This window comes from Trichosurus vulpecula, chromosome 5 (genome assembly GCF_011100635.1).
Source record: "Trichosurus vulpecula isolate mTriVul1 chromosome 5, mTriVul1.pri, whole genome shotgun sequence".
NCBI classification, from domain to species: domain Eukaryota; kingdom Metazoa; phylum Chordata; class Mammalia; order Diprotodontia; family Phalangeridae; genus Trichosurus; species Trichosurus vulpecula.
This window is the reverse complement of record NC_050577.1, coordinates 26,039,692-26,055,183: the sequence shown is the minus strand read 5'-3', so window position 1 is coordinate 26,055,183 and position 15,492 is coordinate 26,039,692. Positions and strand designations below refer to the sequence as shown.

The 15,492-nt window shown below is 40.6% G+C and overlaps 1 protein-coding gene across 7 annotated transcripts in view; it reads left to right on the top strand.

The window, feature by feature from the left end:
* The first annotated feature begins 411 nt into the window (after positions 1-411).
* The window catches only part of RBMS3 (RNA binding motif single stranded interacting protein 3), a 758,966-nt gene continuing 743,885 nt past the window's right edge, over positions 412-15,492 (top strand). For 4 of the 7 annotated variants that reach the window (XM_036759108.1, XM_036759113.1, XM_036759111.1 and 1 more), the window contains exon 1: positions 786-1,100. In XM_036759108.1, coding sequence (XP_036615003.1) covers positions 1,026-1,100 — 75 coding nt within the window. In that variant the 5' untranslated portion in view covers positions 786-1,025. Of the gene's footprint in view, positions 1,101-15,492 lie in introns of all 7 variants that reach the window. The other 3 variants (XM_036759112.1, XM_036759109.1, XM_036759106.1) reach the window with 2 other exon arrangements.

Here is a 15,492-nt window from a genome sequence, read left to right as displayed (position 1 = left end):
CATCGAGCCTCAGCTCAGGCTCCAGCAGTTGCCTGCCTGGAAACATGGCTTTGCTTTTCCAGACAGCCAGCAGAGGGAAGCGGGACTTCACTTGCAGCACGGACTGAGGAAGGCTGGCGGGCAGGCAGGCGGGCAGCCTCTCTCCCTGTCTCTCTCCTCTCTCTCCCTTCCCTCCTCCCTCTCTCTCCTCTCTATCCTCGCTTCTCTCTCTCTCTCTCTTTCTCTCTCTCTCTCTCTCTCTCTCTCTCTCTCTCTCTCTCTCTCTCTCTCTCTCTCTCTCCCCTCCCTCCCCCCCCCCCCTTCCTTCCCTCTCTCTCCCTTTTTTTCTTGGAGGAAATACTGCAGCCTTCTGGCCTGCGTATGCCTCTCCAGGGAGAGGCTCACTCTAGTTCCACCCACTGGCTGGAAGGAGGGGGTTTGAATGAAAGACAAGACAAACCTTAAACACCATGTCACTCTGTGAGGGAGACAGCGGCAACTAAGCTGGAGGAAGCTTCTTTTCTTTTCTCCCCCCCCCCTTTTTTTTTCTTTTTTCCTTTTTTTCTCCTTTTGGTGGTGGAAGAGAGAAACAGAAAGAAAGAAAGAGCAAGAGAGGGAGAGACACACACAGAGAGGGAAGCAGGTCTGCAGCTCGGAGTTTACAGTCTTCCAGATTCCTGTACCAGGACTTCCCACCCCCCCTGCCCTGCCCTCCAAACGGGGGAAATTGACATTACTACAGACCAGCCTGTTACGGGAGGAAAAGCCCCGGATCATAACTGAAGGGGGACAGGGGCGGGCAGGGGTTCAAGGCAAGATTTGGCGGGGTGAAAGTGGGGGATTTTTTTTCCTGCCCCCGACTTTTTCTCTCCCTCTTTTGAAATTCTTGCTGTGTTGGAACTAGCGAGCAGTCTAAAGACAAGGAAGTCTTGGAGTTTCATCAGTCATCACCACTGTCAGGAATAGTGTTTTTGAGAAAGAAAGGCCCGGGGCACTACACCCTGCCAACCGAGTTCCCCTGCATCGGAGATAAAGATTCCAGCTACATGGGCAAACGTTTGGAGCAACCACAAATGTACCCTCAGTACACTTACTGCTATCCTCACTATCTCCAAACCAAGGTATGGCACATGCTGCCTGCTGGGTCTGTCCAGCGGGGGCAATGTGATTGCATTATGCACTTAGTCAATTACTGCTTTCTCTCTGTGTGTGCCCCCCTCCCCATCACTCACTCCCCTTCCTTCTATGCCTCACATCCAGGAGAATGCCAGGCAAAGGTGATGGGCAGAACAGGGGTGCTGGGGGTGGAGGAGAGCAGTGGAGGGCAGACCTAGCCAGCGCAAGGATTGTAGATTTCTCATTCCATAGGGGATCGCAGTTTCACTTAAGTCCCTTTGTTGTTTCGGAGGGCTTAACTTGGTTTAAAGGCTCACTTGTCCATCACAGGTAGAAAGGGGTGGTTAGGAGGAAGATTTTCCCCCAAACCCCTGTTCATCCGTGGGGAGTGTATGAGTTGCGATTTCACTGTTGCTGTGGGTGAATCAAGGAGTTTGTAGCTTTGAAATCGTGGTTTCCACTAGGTAGGATTGTTGGGGGGGAGGGGGTGGAAAGAATCTCAAACTTTGAGTCGCCCAAGTTTGGAATGAGGCAAGGATGTGGGAAGGGCTCAGGAGAAGCTGGTCAAAATCGCTGGGAAGTTGGATATTATTTTCAAATAGGTGTTGAATATTTCATTAAATATTGAGTTCTGATCTGGACACTCCATATGACATTTAAGAGACTCTGAAAATAGATTCTTTCTACTTTTAGAAACTGCTTCCCCTTCCTCAGTGAGCATAGTTTTGGAAAACAGGCCTGTGTCTTGTAAAGAAACGAAATCTAGTGGATGATAATTAGACATGAATTGGTTAAATACTTTAGTTTATGACTGTCTATACCCAGATGATCCAGAGTGCACTGTGCTTAACTGCACAAAGGATATCCTATGTAACCATGCGGAGGGCAGTGCCAAATGTGAACTTTGGAGCCAATGGAGATATCCAGACACAATTACAATTCTCATGTGTGACATCACACCTAGGAATTGCTAAATCAATTAGATATGGTCTCTGTGCATTTTTATAATCCAAAACAACCAACTCTTTTGGGGTCATACTGGGGAAATGAGGATTTCCCTTTGGAAAAAATACCACCCCACTTTGGAACAGTTTCAGTTTTTAGAGCTCAAATGACATTTCCTTCATAATTCAATTATCTTCCTGTTCCTTTTGTAGCCTCTCTCCTCAGTCTTTAAAATAAATAAATATGCAAAGAGTGAGTGAAGCTTGTCTGAGTGATCCGTGTGGTCCCCAGAACCTCTTGATAAGATTAGAGTCATGCCCTTCATGATCTAGTTACCTTTCATTTATTCTCTATCTGATTGAACCATGTCTGAGTGAACAACCAGACTATACAGAATGTTAGTTCTGTGTTAAACATTATTATTATCTTATTATCTATTTTGTTTTTCGAATTGCTTGATGGCTCTCCCTGCCCCTCCAAGGTCGCTTTGCGTTGTATTTTACCTTTGTGAGTACTTAGCCGCTGATGCAGCAGCCGTTGCTCTCCTGTTCTTTTGCCTTTAGCTGAAGCTGCTTGGGGGATTGGGAACATCGATTTCCTCCAAACCCCAGAAAGGCAAGGACGTGGAAAAAATGGGGCAAAATGTATAGTCCACCCCCCTCAACCTTGTTTCTTTTATTTTTTTTTGAAAAAAAAAAAGCTTTCAACTATTAGGTAAAAAATATTATACATTCCATCCCTTTTACTCATGTAGCTACATTTTGCCAAATGTTTCAAATATCATGCCGTCTTTCTAGCTTTTCCTTTCTACTTCAGAAAAATATTCAGAAATGAAACTTCTGCTTGAGACGAATGAAATTGTCATACACTTTTTTTAAACCCGTTACTATTGGACAACAATGAAGACCACACATAGTTTACTAAAGATGTGTGCAAGATAATCTTTGCCAGTGAAATGTGAAAGCATGAGGAGGAAGAAAATGAGGCAGACAGACGCATACTCATAGAGATTTTTTCCCCCTGCTCAGTATTGGGGTCCTAAAGAGTTTAGAGTTGTGCAGACAGGCAGCATCTGGATCTTGTTACTTTCAAGCTGGCCAAAGCCATCAGTTTCTGGGACATTCTAAAAGAAGTTAGATCCATTATACAACCAAGCTGATATTTGGGTAATCAAATAACAGGGGGGCTGCTAGGATGCCTTATCAATTTCTCCCCCTTTCCCATTAATGCATGTTACTGACACACTGTAGAACTGCAAGAGGGTCATAGAGTTCCCAACTTTTATTTTTAATCCCATTCTTATACTCTACATGGGTAAAGACATGTCCCTGATTTTAGTGTTTGGAGACAGGGGGAAGAGGGTGAAGGGTCATAATATAAAGTAATATAGAGAAAGACTTTCTGGAATGTTGAGTTGCATAGTGTGGAACCCAGAATGGCCCCTCCCCCTCTGGCAAAGGAAAATAATTGGAATGGTTCTATATTTTTCCTCCCAGTTCTCTCCACTTCTTTTTTTTTCCCTTCTCTACTTTGGTGGGTATCTCTCTGCTTTCTTTTACATCTTTGAAGAAGTTTGGTGAAGACTGGAGTGAGATTCACCAGACTTACTTTATTCTTCCAAGACTTGTCAGATCTATATAACTTAATGTAAAAACAGTATCTATTGGAAATAATGCTGATGGGTCTTTAAACAGCAAGGGCGTGTGTGTGTGTGTGTGTGTGTGTGTGTGTGTGTGTGTGTATGGCATCATATGTAAAGTTCCCTTCAGAAAGAAAAAAATAAGATGTCCTTGGGCTGTTTGAGTTCTTTAGTATTTCTAAGGAAATACTTTATGGAAACGTAAAGAAATCTTAAAATTGTGTGTCATTATGTTCCCTCCCAAAACCCGAAAGTATAGTATAGACACATGCCTCTTTTTCTTATAATGGAAGAGGAAATGAGTGCAATTAAAGAATACAAATTCCTCTACCACTCTTCAGGGTAAATTACATTTCAGGAGAACGGGAAGGTAATTGGGACCTTCTGTTGTGACACTTCCCCTCGCTTCTCTTTCTCCATTGTTTCCATTTGATGTTGATTTCTTTTGGATTCTCTTGACTTAGATCACTTTAAAAAATCAGAAGATGTATATGATTTCTTTTGAGCAGGCCACGAAGCCTGTGTGAGTGAGCAGGACCAGTTGGGGGGAATTCATGCTCTCTTCACCCCGGGGCCTTGCTCCAGAAAGCGTCCAGGGCGGAGGCTCTACTTGCTTTCATTTTCTGCAAATTTATGGCACCTTTGGATGAATTTCAAACTGCTTCAAAAACATGCTATCATCTATGAGAGGGAGTTGCATATGTTAGGGGATAGGATATAAAACCAGATGGATTATGCAGCTAGGCATTGCTGAGAGATCCAGTTATAATGCACTCCTAATACCAAATGCTCAAATCTGAAAGCTAGTTTGGTTTGTGCATTCTCTTTTTTTCTCTGTCTCTGCTGTCTCTCTCTCTCTGTCTGTTTCTCTGTGTGTATGTGTGTCTTTTTCTCTCCTTGTCTCTGTCTCTATGTGTCTGTCTCTCTGTTTCTCTGTATGTCTGTCTCTCACTTAAATTTTCTATTCTATTTCTTTTAAGAAGGCACCATGACTTTGGCCAGAGAACTTTGAAAACTGGATGACAAGACACATGATATTTAAAGATCGGAAATGATTTAATCAAAACAAACACAGCTTCAACCAAAACAAACAAACAAAAAACTATAGACTATCTCCTTCCTAGAGTTACCTGGCAGGGGCCTGGTCTCTGTTATATTTTGGATAGCCTATTTCAGAGTGTGAGGGCAAAATAATTGAATTACTGTGTCTAAAGATAGACAGCTAGATGAGAGATGATAGATAGGTAGATAGATAGATAGATAGATAGATAGATAGATAGATAGATAGATAGATGGATGATAGATAGATAGACAGGATAGATGGATGGATGGATGTGTATGTATGTCATATATACATATACTTCCATATGTACATATGCATCAAATAATTCATACTGTGACATCCTCAGTCTAGGGAATCCTCAGCATGAACATGCAACCTTCAGATGCATAACAGTGGCTGCTCTGTAATTCTTTCTTTTAGTTGCCTGGGACTCTAGCAGTTCAATGACTTCCTCAGTGTCAGATAGCTAACATGTCAGTGACAGGATTTGAACCCAAGTCTACTTGATCCAAAATGCAATACTGGCTGTCTGATACTATTAATGACTCTTAGAATATATCTTTGTCACTTCTCTCATTCTTATCCATTCCAATATACCTCTTTTTCTGCTGAAGGAATTTTATTGTTCAGACCCTTCAAAAGGTCCCCAGCTAACTGGGATTTTCTTTTAAAGATGATGTTGCTGAAACTGGGGGAACAAGAGAGGTTATCCAGGGTGGGGAACCTGCAACCTTGAGGAAACATGCAGCCCTCTAGGTCCTCAAGTGGATTGGATGTGCTCAAAGGGCTACACTTGAGGACCTAGAGGGCCACATGTGGACTCCAGAACATGGGTTTTCCGCCCCTGTTTTAAGCTATGCCTTCACCTACCTAAGGAACTGAGGGAAATCTCCAGAGTTTGAAGTCTGTCTTGTTCTTAGATGAATAGTCTAGGCAGTCCTGTTTGCTTTAAACAACAACAGCAAGAGAAGGTATCTTTTAAAACAAAGAATCCCTACCCAGACTCCCCCAATAGCTTTCTTCTTTTGTCCTTTTCCTTCCCTCACTCACCCTTTTGCTTCACTCCCACCAAGGCTTTCCCTATTTTCTGGTCGCCTTGCTGAGACTGCCTTCCCCACTTTAGGCCATCTGGTTCTCCAGAAGGTCCTGAAGAAAGGGTTTCAGATGCTGGGATGCCTGACAGGGCTTCTCTGGCTGGTGGTATTCAGATTGTGTTTGGTGCCTGGTGTGAAGTAGGGGTCAGGTGTAAAGAGTAATTCATCAACCACACTCTGATTTCAGGCTGTATTTGCAACCATCTGCAGCCTGGCCTGTAGCCAGGGCTCTCACAGTCTAGTTGGAGGCCCATGTGATAGGACCAAGGTAAAAGTCAGCAGTTAGGGATGGAGGAGGAGGGGCAAGACCAGAGAAGCAAAAAAAAAAAAAAGATGTCCCCATCGTGGGGATAATGTTTGACTGTAGATATTGATTGCATTCCAAGGAACTAATAGGGTACCTGCTTTATTTTGTTTCCAAAAATACCATGAGGTCAGCTTGCCAGGCCACATGTAAGCAGAGATGCCTAGTTGGATGCTAGTGTGGAGGAAAGACTTTGGAATTTCCATAGGATTTATTGACTCCCATTTGCCATGGAATCTATAGGTGGGAACTTGCCAATTGTTTTAAAAACAGACAAGGAAACCCTACATTATAGGTGCCTTTGAAAGTCTGAAAAACACAAGCCTGTTTGTCTGTAAACCCTTCTGGCCATAGATTTTTGGGGCTAAGTTCTATTTCTGTTGCTCTGAGGCGGAACACGATAGTATGAAAGTATTATCCGTCTTCTTGTTGATTTCATTTCTCTGTATTTTCTTAATGCTAATCAGTTTAAGAAAGGGAAGAAAGTCATGGGGAAGGGTCTCTCTTTCCCTCCAAACTTTTATCCCCTGTAGCATGGAGCATATGCTTTAGTTGGCACATCTTGACTACAGCATATACACCCTCTTTTCTTCTCACTAGACCAGATTTGGTTCCTACATATGCAGGAGCAACAGTATTTGAAAAGGCCTGCTTGGTCTCTAGCATATTTTCGACTCCCAATTCAATTCAAACTACTGATTAAGCACATGCTGCATACTGAGCATTGTACGACAGGCCTGAAAGCAGATACAGAGTCTGGAAAAGACTCTGGAAAAGACGGTGGCTCTTGTGTAGTGGGGATGGGGAGACAGAGCAGTGGCCTGGAAGTCAAGAAGACCACAAGTCACTTAACCTTTCTGAGACTCATTTTCCTTATCTGTAAAATAGAGATGATAATGCCCATTGTATCTAACTGACAGGGTTGTGATAACACTCAAAAAAGACCATGTACATAGATTGTATTACGAAATGTGAAGTGGCATGTAAATAACAGTTTATTATTATAGGAGGATATGAAACATACATAAATACTTATGATAATAATCTGATGACTATATTAGAGAAGGATATTAAAGACATTTGTTTGTTATAAACATATATTAAAATACTTTGTTTTGCTTTTTAAAGAATTCTTTTGGAGGAAAATGAGTAGAAACGGGACTCAGATTTCTGTGAGGGGAAGAAAGGCACCAAATAGCAAAGAGATAAGACCAAGTGGGTGGGAGGTAGGTTCATTCTAGGTCTTGCTGTAAGAGGCCTGGATAGCATTCGCTTTGCACTGATATGATTTTACACAGGCCCTTCTGACGTTATCGGTCTTTCTGGCAGAGGCTATGGGCTCTGGCCCAAACATGCCAATTCCAAAGCTTCCAGTAAGTGAACCTAGTTTTTTTTTTTTTTACTTTAAATAAGCATCTAGCCCATTTTTCCCCTTAAAAGAAAGCTTATTTAGTGGTAGAAATTTCATTCGCATAAAACGGTTGATGTTTATCCAAAACTGGCTTCCAATACTACATTAAAATTTTGTTTTGTAACAGTCTCATGAGCCCCAGCTGTATGTGATTAAATCGTGTAATATCAAAAGCATGTGTGAAGACATGCTTTTATGATATAGCTAGCTGTTCCATAACAAAGGGTTGCAGATGGGCATTGGAGAGGGCTGAGGAGCCAAGGTTTCCTCATGGACAGTCACCCTACATACTGCATGCTGGGTGTCTCTGTCTTTTTGTGTTTTTTTTTCTTTGTATGTTTCCTCCACCCCAATTGTTTTCCATGCCTAAAAGTAGTGAGAATTAAAAAAAAAAAAGTTGAAAACTCTTCATTTGAATGTGAGCTTAAGAACTAGACACATGGAAATGAAGACTGTGCCATGTTTAATTACTTTAAAAACTGTGATCCTTAAAGATTGTCACATAAATACAGGCTGTCCCAAAAGTCTAAGTGCAGGTTTAAGGTATTAAAGCTTAAGCCTAAAGACTTTGGGGACACACTGTACAAAACACAAAATTTAAGTCTGGGTGAGATAAATGATACAAACCAAAAGACAATGATTGCTTCCCCCTCCCCCACCCCAGCCTAAAATTCAAGAAGGAAAGCATGATTTGTTTAATATCTATTTGTGTTTATAATCGACTTGTCCTTCCCTTTCTTGGTGTTTTCTGGTTTTTTTAATTAACTGTTCCTGATTTGTTCACACTTTTTTAAAATCCACGAACACTGAGTAATTTAGATTTCTGTCTACAGGACATTTTATTCCAAAATGAAACAATGCTGTTCTTTCCAAAATGAGCAAAAATAGTGGTGATGAGGACCAGCCAGTGAGGGGCAGTGAAAGAACTGACTTTTTAACCAGAAAGCAGCAGACTGACTTCTTATGAGGTGTCTGGAGAAGTATATTTCTTGAATCACATGCCACTTTGGCAGGTTTGCTTTTCTCCCTGTATACAAGGGTATGCAATGGTTTCTCCTGTTCCCCTAGTTCGGTTATTTTGACCAAAGCTGTTAATTTTCCCCCCTCTTATTGGTTACTTCAGTTATGTCATCTTGATTGTATTAACTTATTTATAATCTGGAAATTCAATATAATCTGTAAATTTCAGCATTTATTAGTGGAAGCCTAAGTATATTTCAGGTGCACCAGCATCCTACATCTATCACCATATCATTCCCCACCCCCACCCCCAGGTTCATTAACTCTATATCCCTCTTGAAATTCTTGTTTTTATTACTTTGTTTTTACTAATCAGTTTTTGCATTTTGTCCCTAAATCTAGTAGAATGTAAAGTCCCTGAAGGTTCTTTCATTTTTGTCTTTATACCCCTAGCACTTGGCAAGGGGCCTTGCCTCCATTTTGTTTTCCTAGGCCTGGACTTCTGTTTTATTAGTATACGAAGGTGCCAGGGAGGAACCTGCCTCCATCAGTGTTGATTGATATCTCCTCTGCACTTACCCTCTAGACAGGTTAAGTAGCTTGCCCACGGCCACATGACCAGAGTATCAAAGGCAGGATTTGAACTTGGACTTTTCCCCCTCCATCCTCTACTCCCCATGCACCTTGTTTCATGTTGGACACTCCCTTCTCCCAATGAGTTTAGTTCTGAGGTCTACTAAGACAGATTTCATTTCAGGAGTTTTCAGAAGGATGCTAGCAGCAAAGAGGTAAAAGTTAAGAGTGAGATATTTTCTTCATCTAGGCAAATTGTCTGATTCCAGCATTCACTTGGTAGAGATATTAATTTCTAGGGGAGTTTTCCTGAGTTTTCTTCCCTCACTCCTAATATTCCTTGACTTTCAGTCTGTTGAGTGGCTGAAAGGCTCCATTTCAGAGTATTAGTGATAGAAAAAGAGGCTCTCAGTTTTGGTGGCTCTGAAATATTTGTCCCATTATTCCAATGTCTTGTGGACTGTGAGCCAAATTGTGTTTTGCCAACTGTCTGGCATAGTGGCAAATCTAAATGTATTCATGTTGCTCCATGGTTCTATCCAAGATCACCAAAACAAGCACATTTATCACTTGAGAGTGGGTGGAGAGGTGTTCCCAGAGTTGGAACAGAATGATAGGCAACCTTTCATCATTATCTTTGTTTTTTTTTTTTTTTTTCACTTTGGCTGTTTTCTAATCTCTTTGCTTTGACTGTGTAGAGGTGGAGCTTCTCCAAGGGGCTTAAAATGGATAGTACTGGGTTGTGCTGCCTTTCAACAGGTGGTTTAAAGTCAAATAATTAAATACCTGCTTTCCTAAAGCAGCAGTCTGTAGTCACCTAGGCCAGGTAAACTGGGCAGTGATTTTTGACCTGAATTTCGCTAATGGGTCTGACCTTTGATTCATGCTTATAGGAGGCTGAGAGGAAGATGGCCAATATTTAAATAGCTATTGATGGGCAGGGTGCCACTTTGACAAGGATTTTCCCAATGAGCAAAGCTCTTAAGAAATTGAATTAGATCCCTGAGTGAAAGCTGGGATTAAGAAATCCTCCATGGGAAGGGAAAGTACTTAATAATGTATCCCCCTCTTCAGTCCCCTCCCCCTTCTCACCACAGTGGAGTAGATGCTCCCTTCATGAAAGCACTTATTTTTGACTTTGAATCTGCAGCACCTATCACAGGGCCTGGAATATAGTTAGGTGCTTAAGAAATGCTTGTTGAATCTATGAGTGAGGAAATGACTGTCTGAATGAAAAGTTGAAAACAGGCTATCTGTTTCAGGAGGTAGGAAGTTCTCCTTTACTGAAGGTCTTCATGCAAAGGCTAAATGAAGCCTATATAGAGCAGATTCTTGTGCTGGTAGCAACTGAATTTTTCATACCCTTCTGATACTGACATTCGAGGGTTCTCATTCTCCAGGATGCAGACACAAGATAGAATTAATTTCCTCTTATTTCTTACTAGGTCCACCCACATCCTATTTTCCAGTTAAAGACTCCAATATACTATGTTAAGCTAGATATAAACTAAATTCAGCAACATAAATGTAGTCGTGAACATCTTGACCCTAATTTGGATAAATGCTATGGTAAATGAGTAGAAAAGAAACATACTCTTGTTTGCTAAGGTAAGGATTCTTTGAGATCATATTTTCATCCTTTCCTTTATCTTTGTGGAAAGAATGATATTTTAAAAGGAAAATAAATGGCCTACTATGCAAAACATTGGTGGTGAAGGCTGACTATGATTTACGTTTATTAGTGACTGATGTAGCCCTATGCTATTTATTACCTTTGTTACCTTGGAAAAGTCATTTTCCTTCTGACTTTCAGTTTGCTCATTGCTAAAATGAAGGGATTAAGCTAGAACATCTACAGAATCCATTTCAATTGATGGTGCTATGAAAGGGTGGTTTTCCCTTGGATTTGTTTGTTTGAACTTTTCATGGCTATTGTTGTGGCAGATTGGGCAATGAAAGTCTTATGGGAGCACATCAACAGGAATGGTGATTAGGCATATGGAGAGATTCATCAGTTAGTTACTTGGGTGGCATGGGGCAAGTGGCTTAATCTCTCTGGGCCTCTGTCTCCTCATTTGTTAAATAAGAGCATTGGACTTGATGTTACCTAATGTAACTTCCAGCTCTAGGAGGAACCTGCCAGTCTATTACCTGGACATCCAGGAATCTGGCCATACGGCCGTGGCCAACCAAAGAACAAAGAAGAGTACAAAATGGTCCTCAGTTATGCAACTTCCCCTTCCATCTCTCCCGTGAGGGTGGCAGAGTGGAAAAGGGAGGAGATGGTGCTAAGCACCACACCATTTTAAGACAACCTATAGATGTTAATTTGGAACAAGGCGTGGATGAGATTCAGGATGGACAGGCAGAGACGAATGTCAGTCCTCAGTAAGACCAGAGTTCTATTGGAATATCAAAGGTTGAATTTGTTAAAGGGGAAGTAAAGAAGTGTACAGATCAGTGAGGTCTCTGAGCCATTGAACTAGAAAGTCTAGGTCACTCTCATTTCATGGATTCTTTTTCATCTTAGTCTTTATCTGACGTGGAATTTTGACAGGTAGCTTTGGATCTTCCAAGAAGTTTTGGATTTAGAATCAGGAAGACCTGAGTTCAAATTCTTCTTCTGTTTTTTGCTATTGTGAACACAGGAATTTTTCTGAGTTTTAGTTCCTTCATCTATAGAAGGGGATAATAAGTAGCTTTATAACTTATCTCATGGGGCTGCTGTGAAGGGAGTGCTTTATAAAACTTAAAAGACTTTTAAAATGTGAGCTTATTTTTTTTAATAGGAGACAGAGAATGGTGTTTCATATAATGGAATGATTATACTTGGTCTTTCTGTTTCATTCTGAGATTCTTGTTTCCTATGCAATTATGAAACATTTATGTACCAGGAACCATGCAACATTCTAGGGATACAAAGAAAGACCAAAGATGGCCCCTGCCCTCCAAGAGCTTACCATCTAGTGAGGGAGGGAGATAACACACAGACAACTATGTATAGACAAGATCTATATACAGTCCCAATTGGAGATTGAGATAAATTCTGACATACAATGTAATAAAGCATGAATTTTCAGCAGGTTAGTCAGCATTCAATAAATCCTACTGTGTGCAATAAAGTCAAGGAACATGTCTTAATTAACTTTATAACTTCCCCTAAATTATGTTTAGTATATCTTTGTTTATAGTAGGTAGTTGGGAAATCCCAGCTCCTGCCCCTTCTTTTGCCCTAGTTGTCCCTCATACCTGGAATGATATCCCTGTTCATATCTACCTCTTTGGAATCCATAACTTCCTTCAAAACTGCTTCTATGCCATTTCCTCCATGTGGCCTTTTCTGATCCCCCAGGAGTTAAATTCCTCTGTTCCCAAATGACTATTTTCTACATACATGTCAACAAGCATATAGAAAGCATGCATGTTATACTCTACTCCCTCATTTCCATTCCCAATAAAAATAAGTTACTTAGGGTCTGGAATTGTTTTTATTTTTGTCTCTATATCCCCAATATCTGGCATATTTCATTGTGAATAGTAGGTATCTAATCAATGCTTATTTAAATTGATGGTTGAATGATCTAGTGAATGAAGTTGGTTTTGGGGGGATAGGGATTGGAATTAAGCTTTTTGATTTTAATTGTATAGGCAGTTCTCAGGGAGGGATATTTTCTACCAATATAGGTTGGTGCCTTCTCTTCAACACCCAAGCTCAGAGAGGTGCATGGAACCCAGTTATTCCTGCCTGAGGCCAGCTCTTTATCCACTTTGTAACACAGAGGTGTAATTCCCTGCCATCAAAAAGCTTATCATCTATAAAGGATTTCTTAAATTAGCAAAGGACTCACATTAGATGGTACGTCTATGGAAATTTGTATACTTCTTGGAGCTGTGGTTTGGTGAACTCCTTGCTGGGAAAGTAGTTGCACTTTGATATTTGACATGGTTTTCATAGTTTCTCTGATCCCCAATTCCTCCCTTGGAGTATAAAGCCCTGTCAAACAGATAAGTCATTTAATTCCTCTTGGACAGAGGAGAAAACCAAATTGCATTTCCTCTGCCTTGGCCAGGATCCCTTGTTAGCATGTGACAGCTCCAGGTTTAGAACCCTTTGCTCCTGAATTCCCAGTCTGTTGCTGACTCTATTGAGTCATAGTGCATCTTTAGCAAGAAGAATGTTATATTTTTAATCCGACGCAAACAGGAAATTCTGGCAAAAAAGAAAACTGTCATGTTCACTTCCCTACCCTTCCCAAAATGTTAGCTCTTGCATGGAAGTTTCCTTATTCCACCATCTTTATGATACTTCTCCCCTCCCCCAGCCTACTCTAAGAATGGAAAGTTTTTATGCTGGTGAATTTGTTTTGTTTTGCTTTTAAAGTCATTTCACAGTCCAGTGTAGAGTTGGAGATAGGAACTGGGGTGAACAATGAATATAGAAACAAGTGTATACCATTCACAGTAAAAAATAGCAAGCATGATACGTAGAAAAATATTGTCCCTACCATAGCTACTGTGAATATAACAAAGATTTACAGAGTGCTTTATATTACCTTTCTTGTTTGAACACTGTAAGGAAGGCAATTATTAATTTTATTTTTAGAGACAAAGGCCCTGGGGAAAAACTTATGGATGGGAGTCAAATAGAGTGGGCAGCCAGGTATCAATTCTAATAGCCATTATGGGTGAGAATACCCAGATTCATAGAATTGTACACCTTGGAAGAATCTCAGTGGCCATGTAAAAGCGCACATGAAAAGATCCCACATAGATGAAATCACCGTTCTGTCAGTATGTGAGACCAGATGAGGAACCCAAGACTCAGAGAATGCCTGAAGTAGGATTTGAACTCACGTCTTCCCAAATCCAAATCAAATGCTCTGTTCAGTATGCCATGCTACACTGGAACATTTTGACATTTTAAAAAAGGCACCGGATTCATTTCTGGATTTAACTACCTAAGTTTCCTGAGAGAGACACATGGAAGACTAAAGGAAGTTCAGTGAAACAGTCTTTTGATGAAGCATCTGAGAAGCAGTTCTATTGGACCAGCCTTTGGCAGATCACCTGGGAGTTCCATGCCTGGAAGCTGTGCCCACAGAATGAGTTCACTGCAGACAAATGTATAGACTTGCTTCCTAGAGAAGAGCATAGGCCTAAAGTCAAGGAGGAAAGAAGGGTCTCGGAAATGTTACATCTTTCAGGATCACTCCAGTGGTTTTGATGTTCTTTGAGTTCAAGTGGTCTACAGAAGAATTTTGATGGGCTAAGTGGGCCAAAGAAGACTGCCTTTGTTTTTTTAAACCTGAAAGTCAGGAGGCCCTTTGTGGACTTTATAGTAAATAGACCCCCCCACAAACACTTTCTATGTGCAGAAAGTCAGAATGTCTTTCCACAACTTGAGAGAAACTGAGAATGCATTGATAAAGAAGTGTGACTCTACTGTTTCATTCATTCTAGATAAGTACTTCACATAAACCTTAGTGATCCAAAAATTTCCATTTTTTCTCAACTTATGTTATAATGAAGTATGCCTTTAGGCATATACTTTGTCAATGCCATTGTAACCCCCTCTGTCCCCTGTCCTTCACATCATTATTGCTATCTATGCAGAAGGCATTGAAGTAATGAAGTGATCAGAAAGAAGTGAGGTGAGGAGAGAGGAAGGGAGAAGGGAGAGGAGAGGGAAAGGAAGAGAGAAGAGAAAGAAGCAAGAGGAGTGGGAAGGACAGAGGGAGATGTGAAGAAGAATAACAATTATAGTGATAATAAACAGGCTAACAATTATATAGTGCATCAAGGTTAGCAAAGAACTCTACAAATATTTTCTCAATTGATAAAATGAAAAGAAAGAGGAAAGAGATATAACAAAAACAGAAATTACTTTCTGGCCTGTCATCTAGAACCCAAGTTCAAAATTTTATCTTTTTTCAAAAGAATATTTATTAATTTGTTAAAGGATGCTTGGTTTGTTAGTTGAAATAAACTAATATTTACTAAGGGATATTAGAAGTAATGTTATTAATATAACTTTTTTTTCCGGAGTAGGAAAAAGTGTGATTGGAGGAAGCAAGTTATTTTGTTAAGCACATATAGTTAGGTACTTTTTTATTTTTGTTCAGTTGTTTTCAGTTGTGCCCAACTTTCCATGACCCCATTTTTTTTTTGACAAAGATATTGGAATGGCTTGCCATTTTCTTTTCCAGCTCATTTGATAGATGAGGAACTGAGGCAAATAGGGTTAAGTTACTTGCTCAGGGTCACACAGCTAGTAAGGGTCTGAGATCAGATTTGAAGCCGTAAAGATGAGTCTTCCTGATTCTATACCTGGTGCCCTGTTTCACCTAACTGCCCCAGTAAGTTTCTTAATACATGCTTAGTGAATGATTATTTGAATGTGTTAATTTG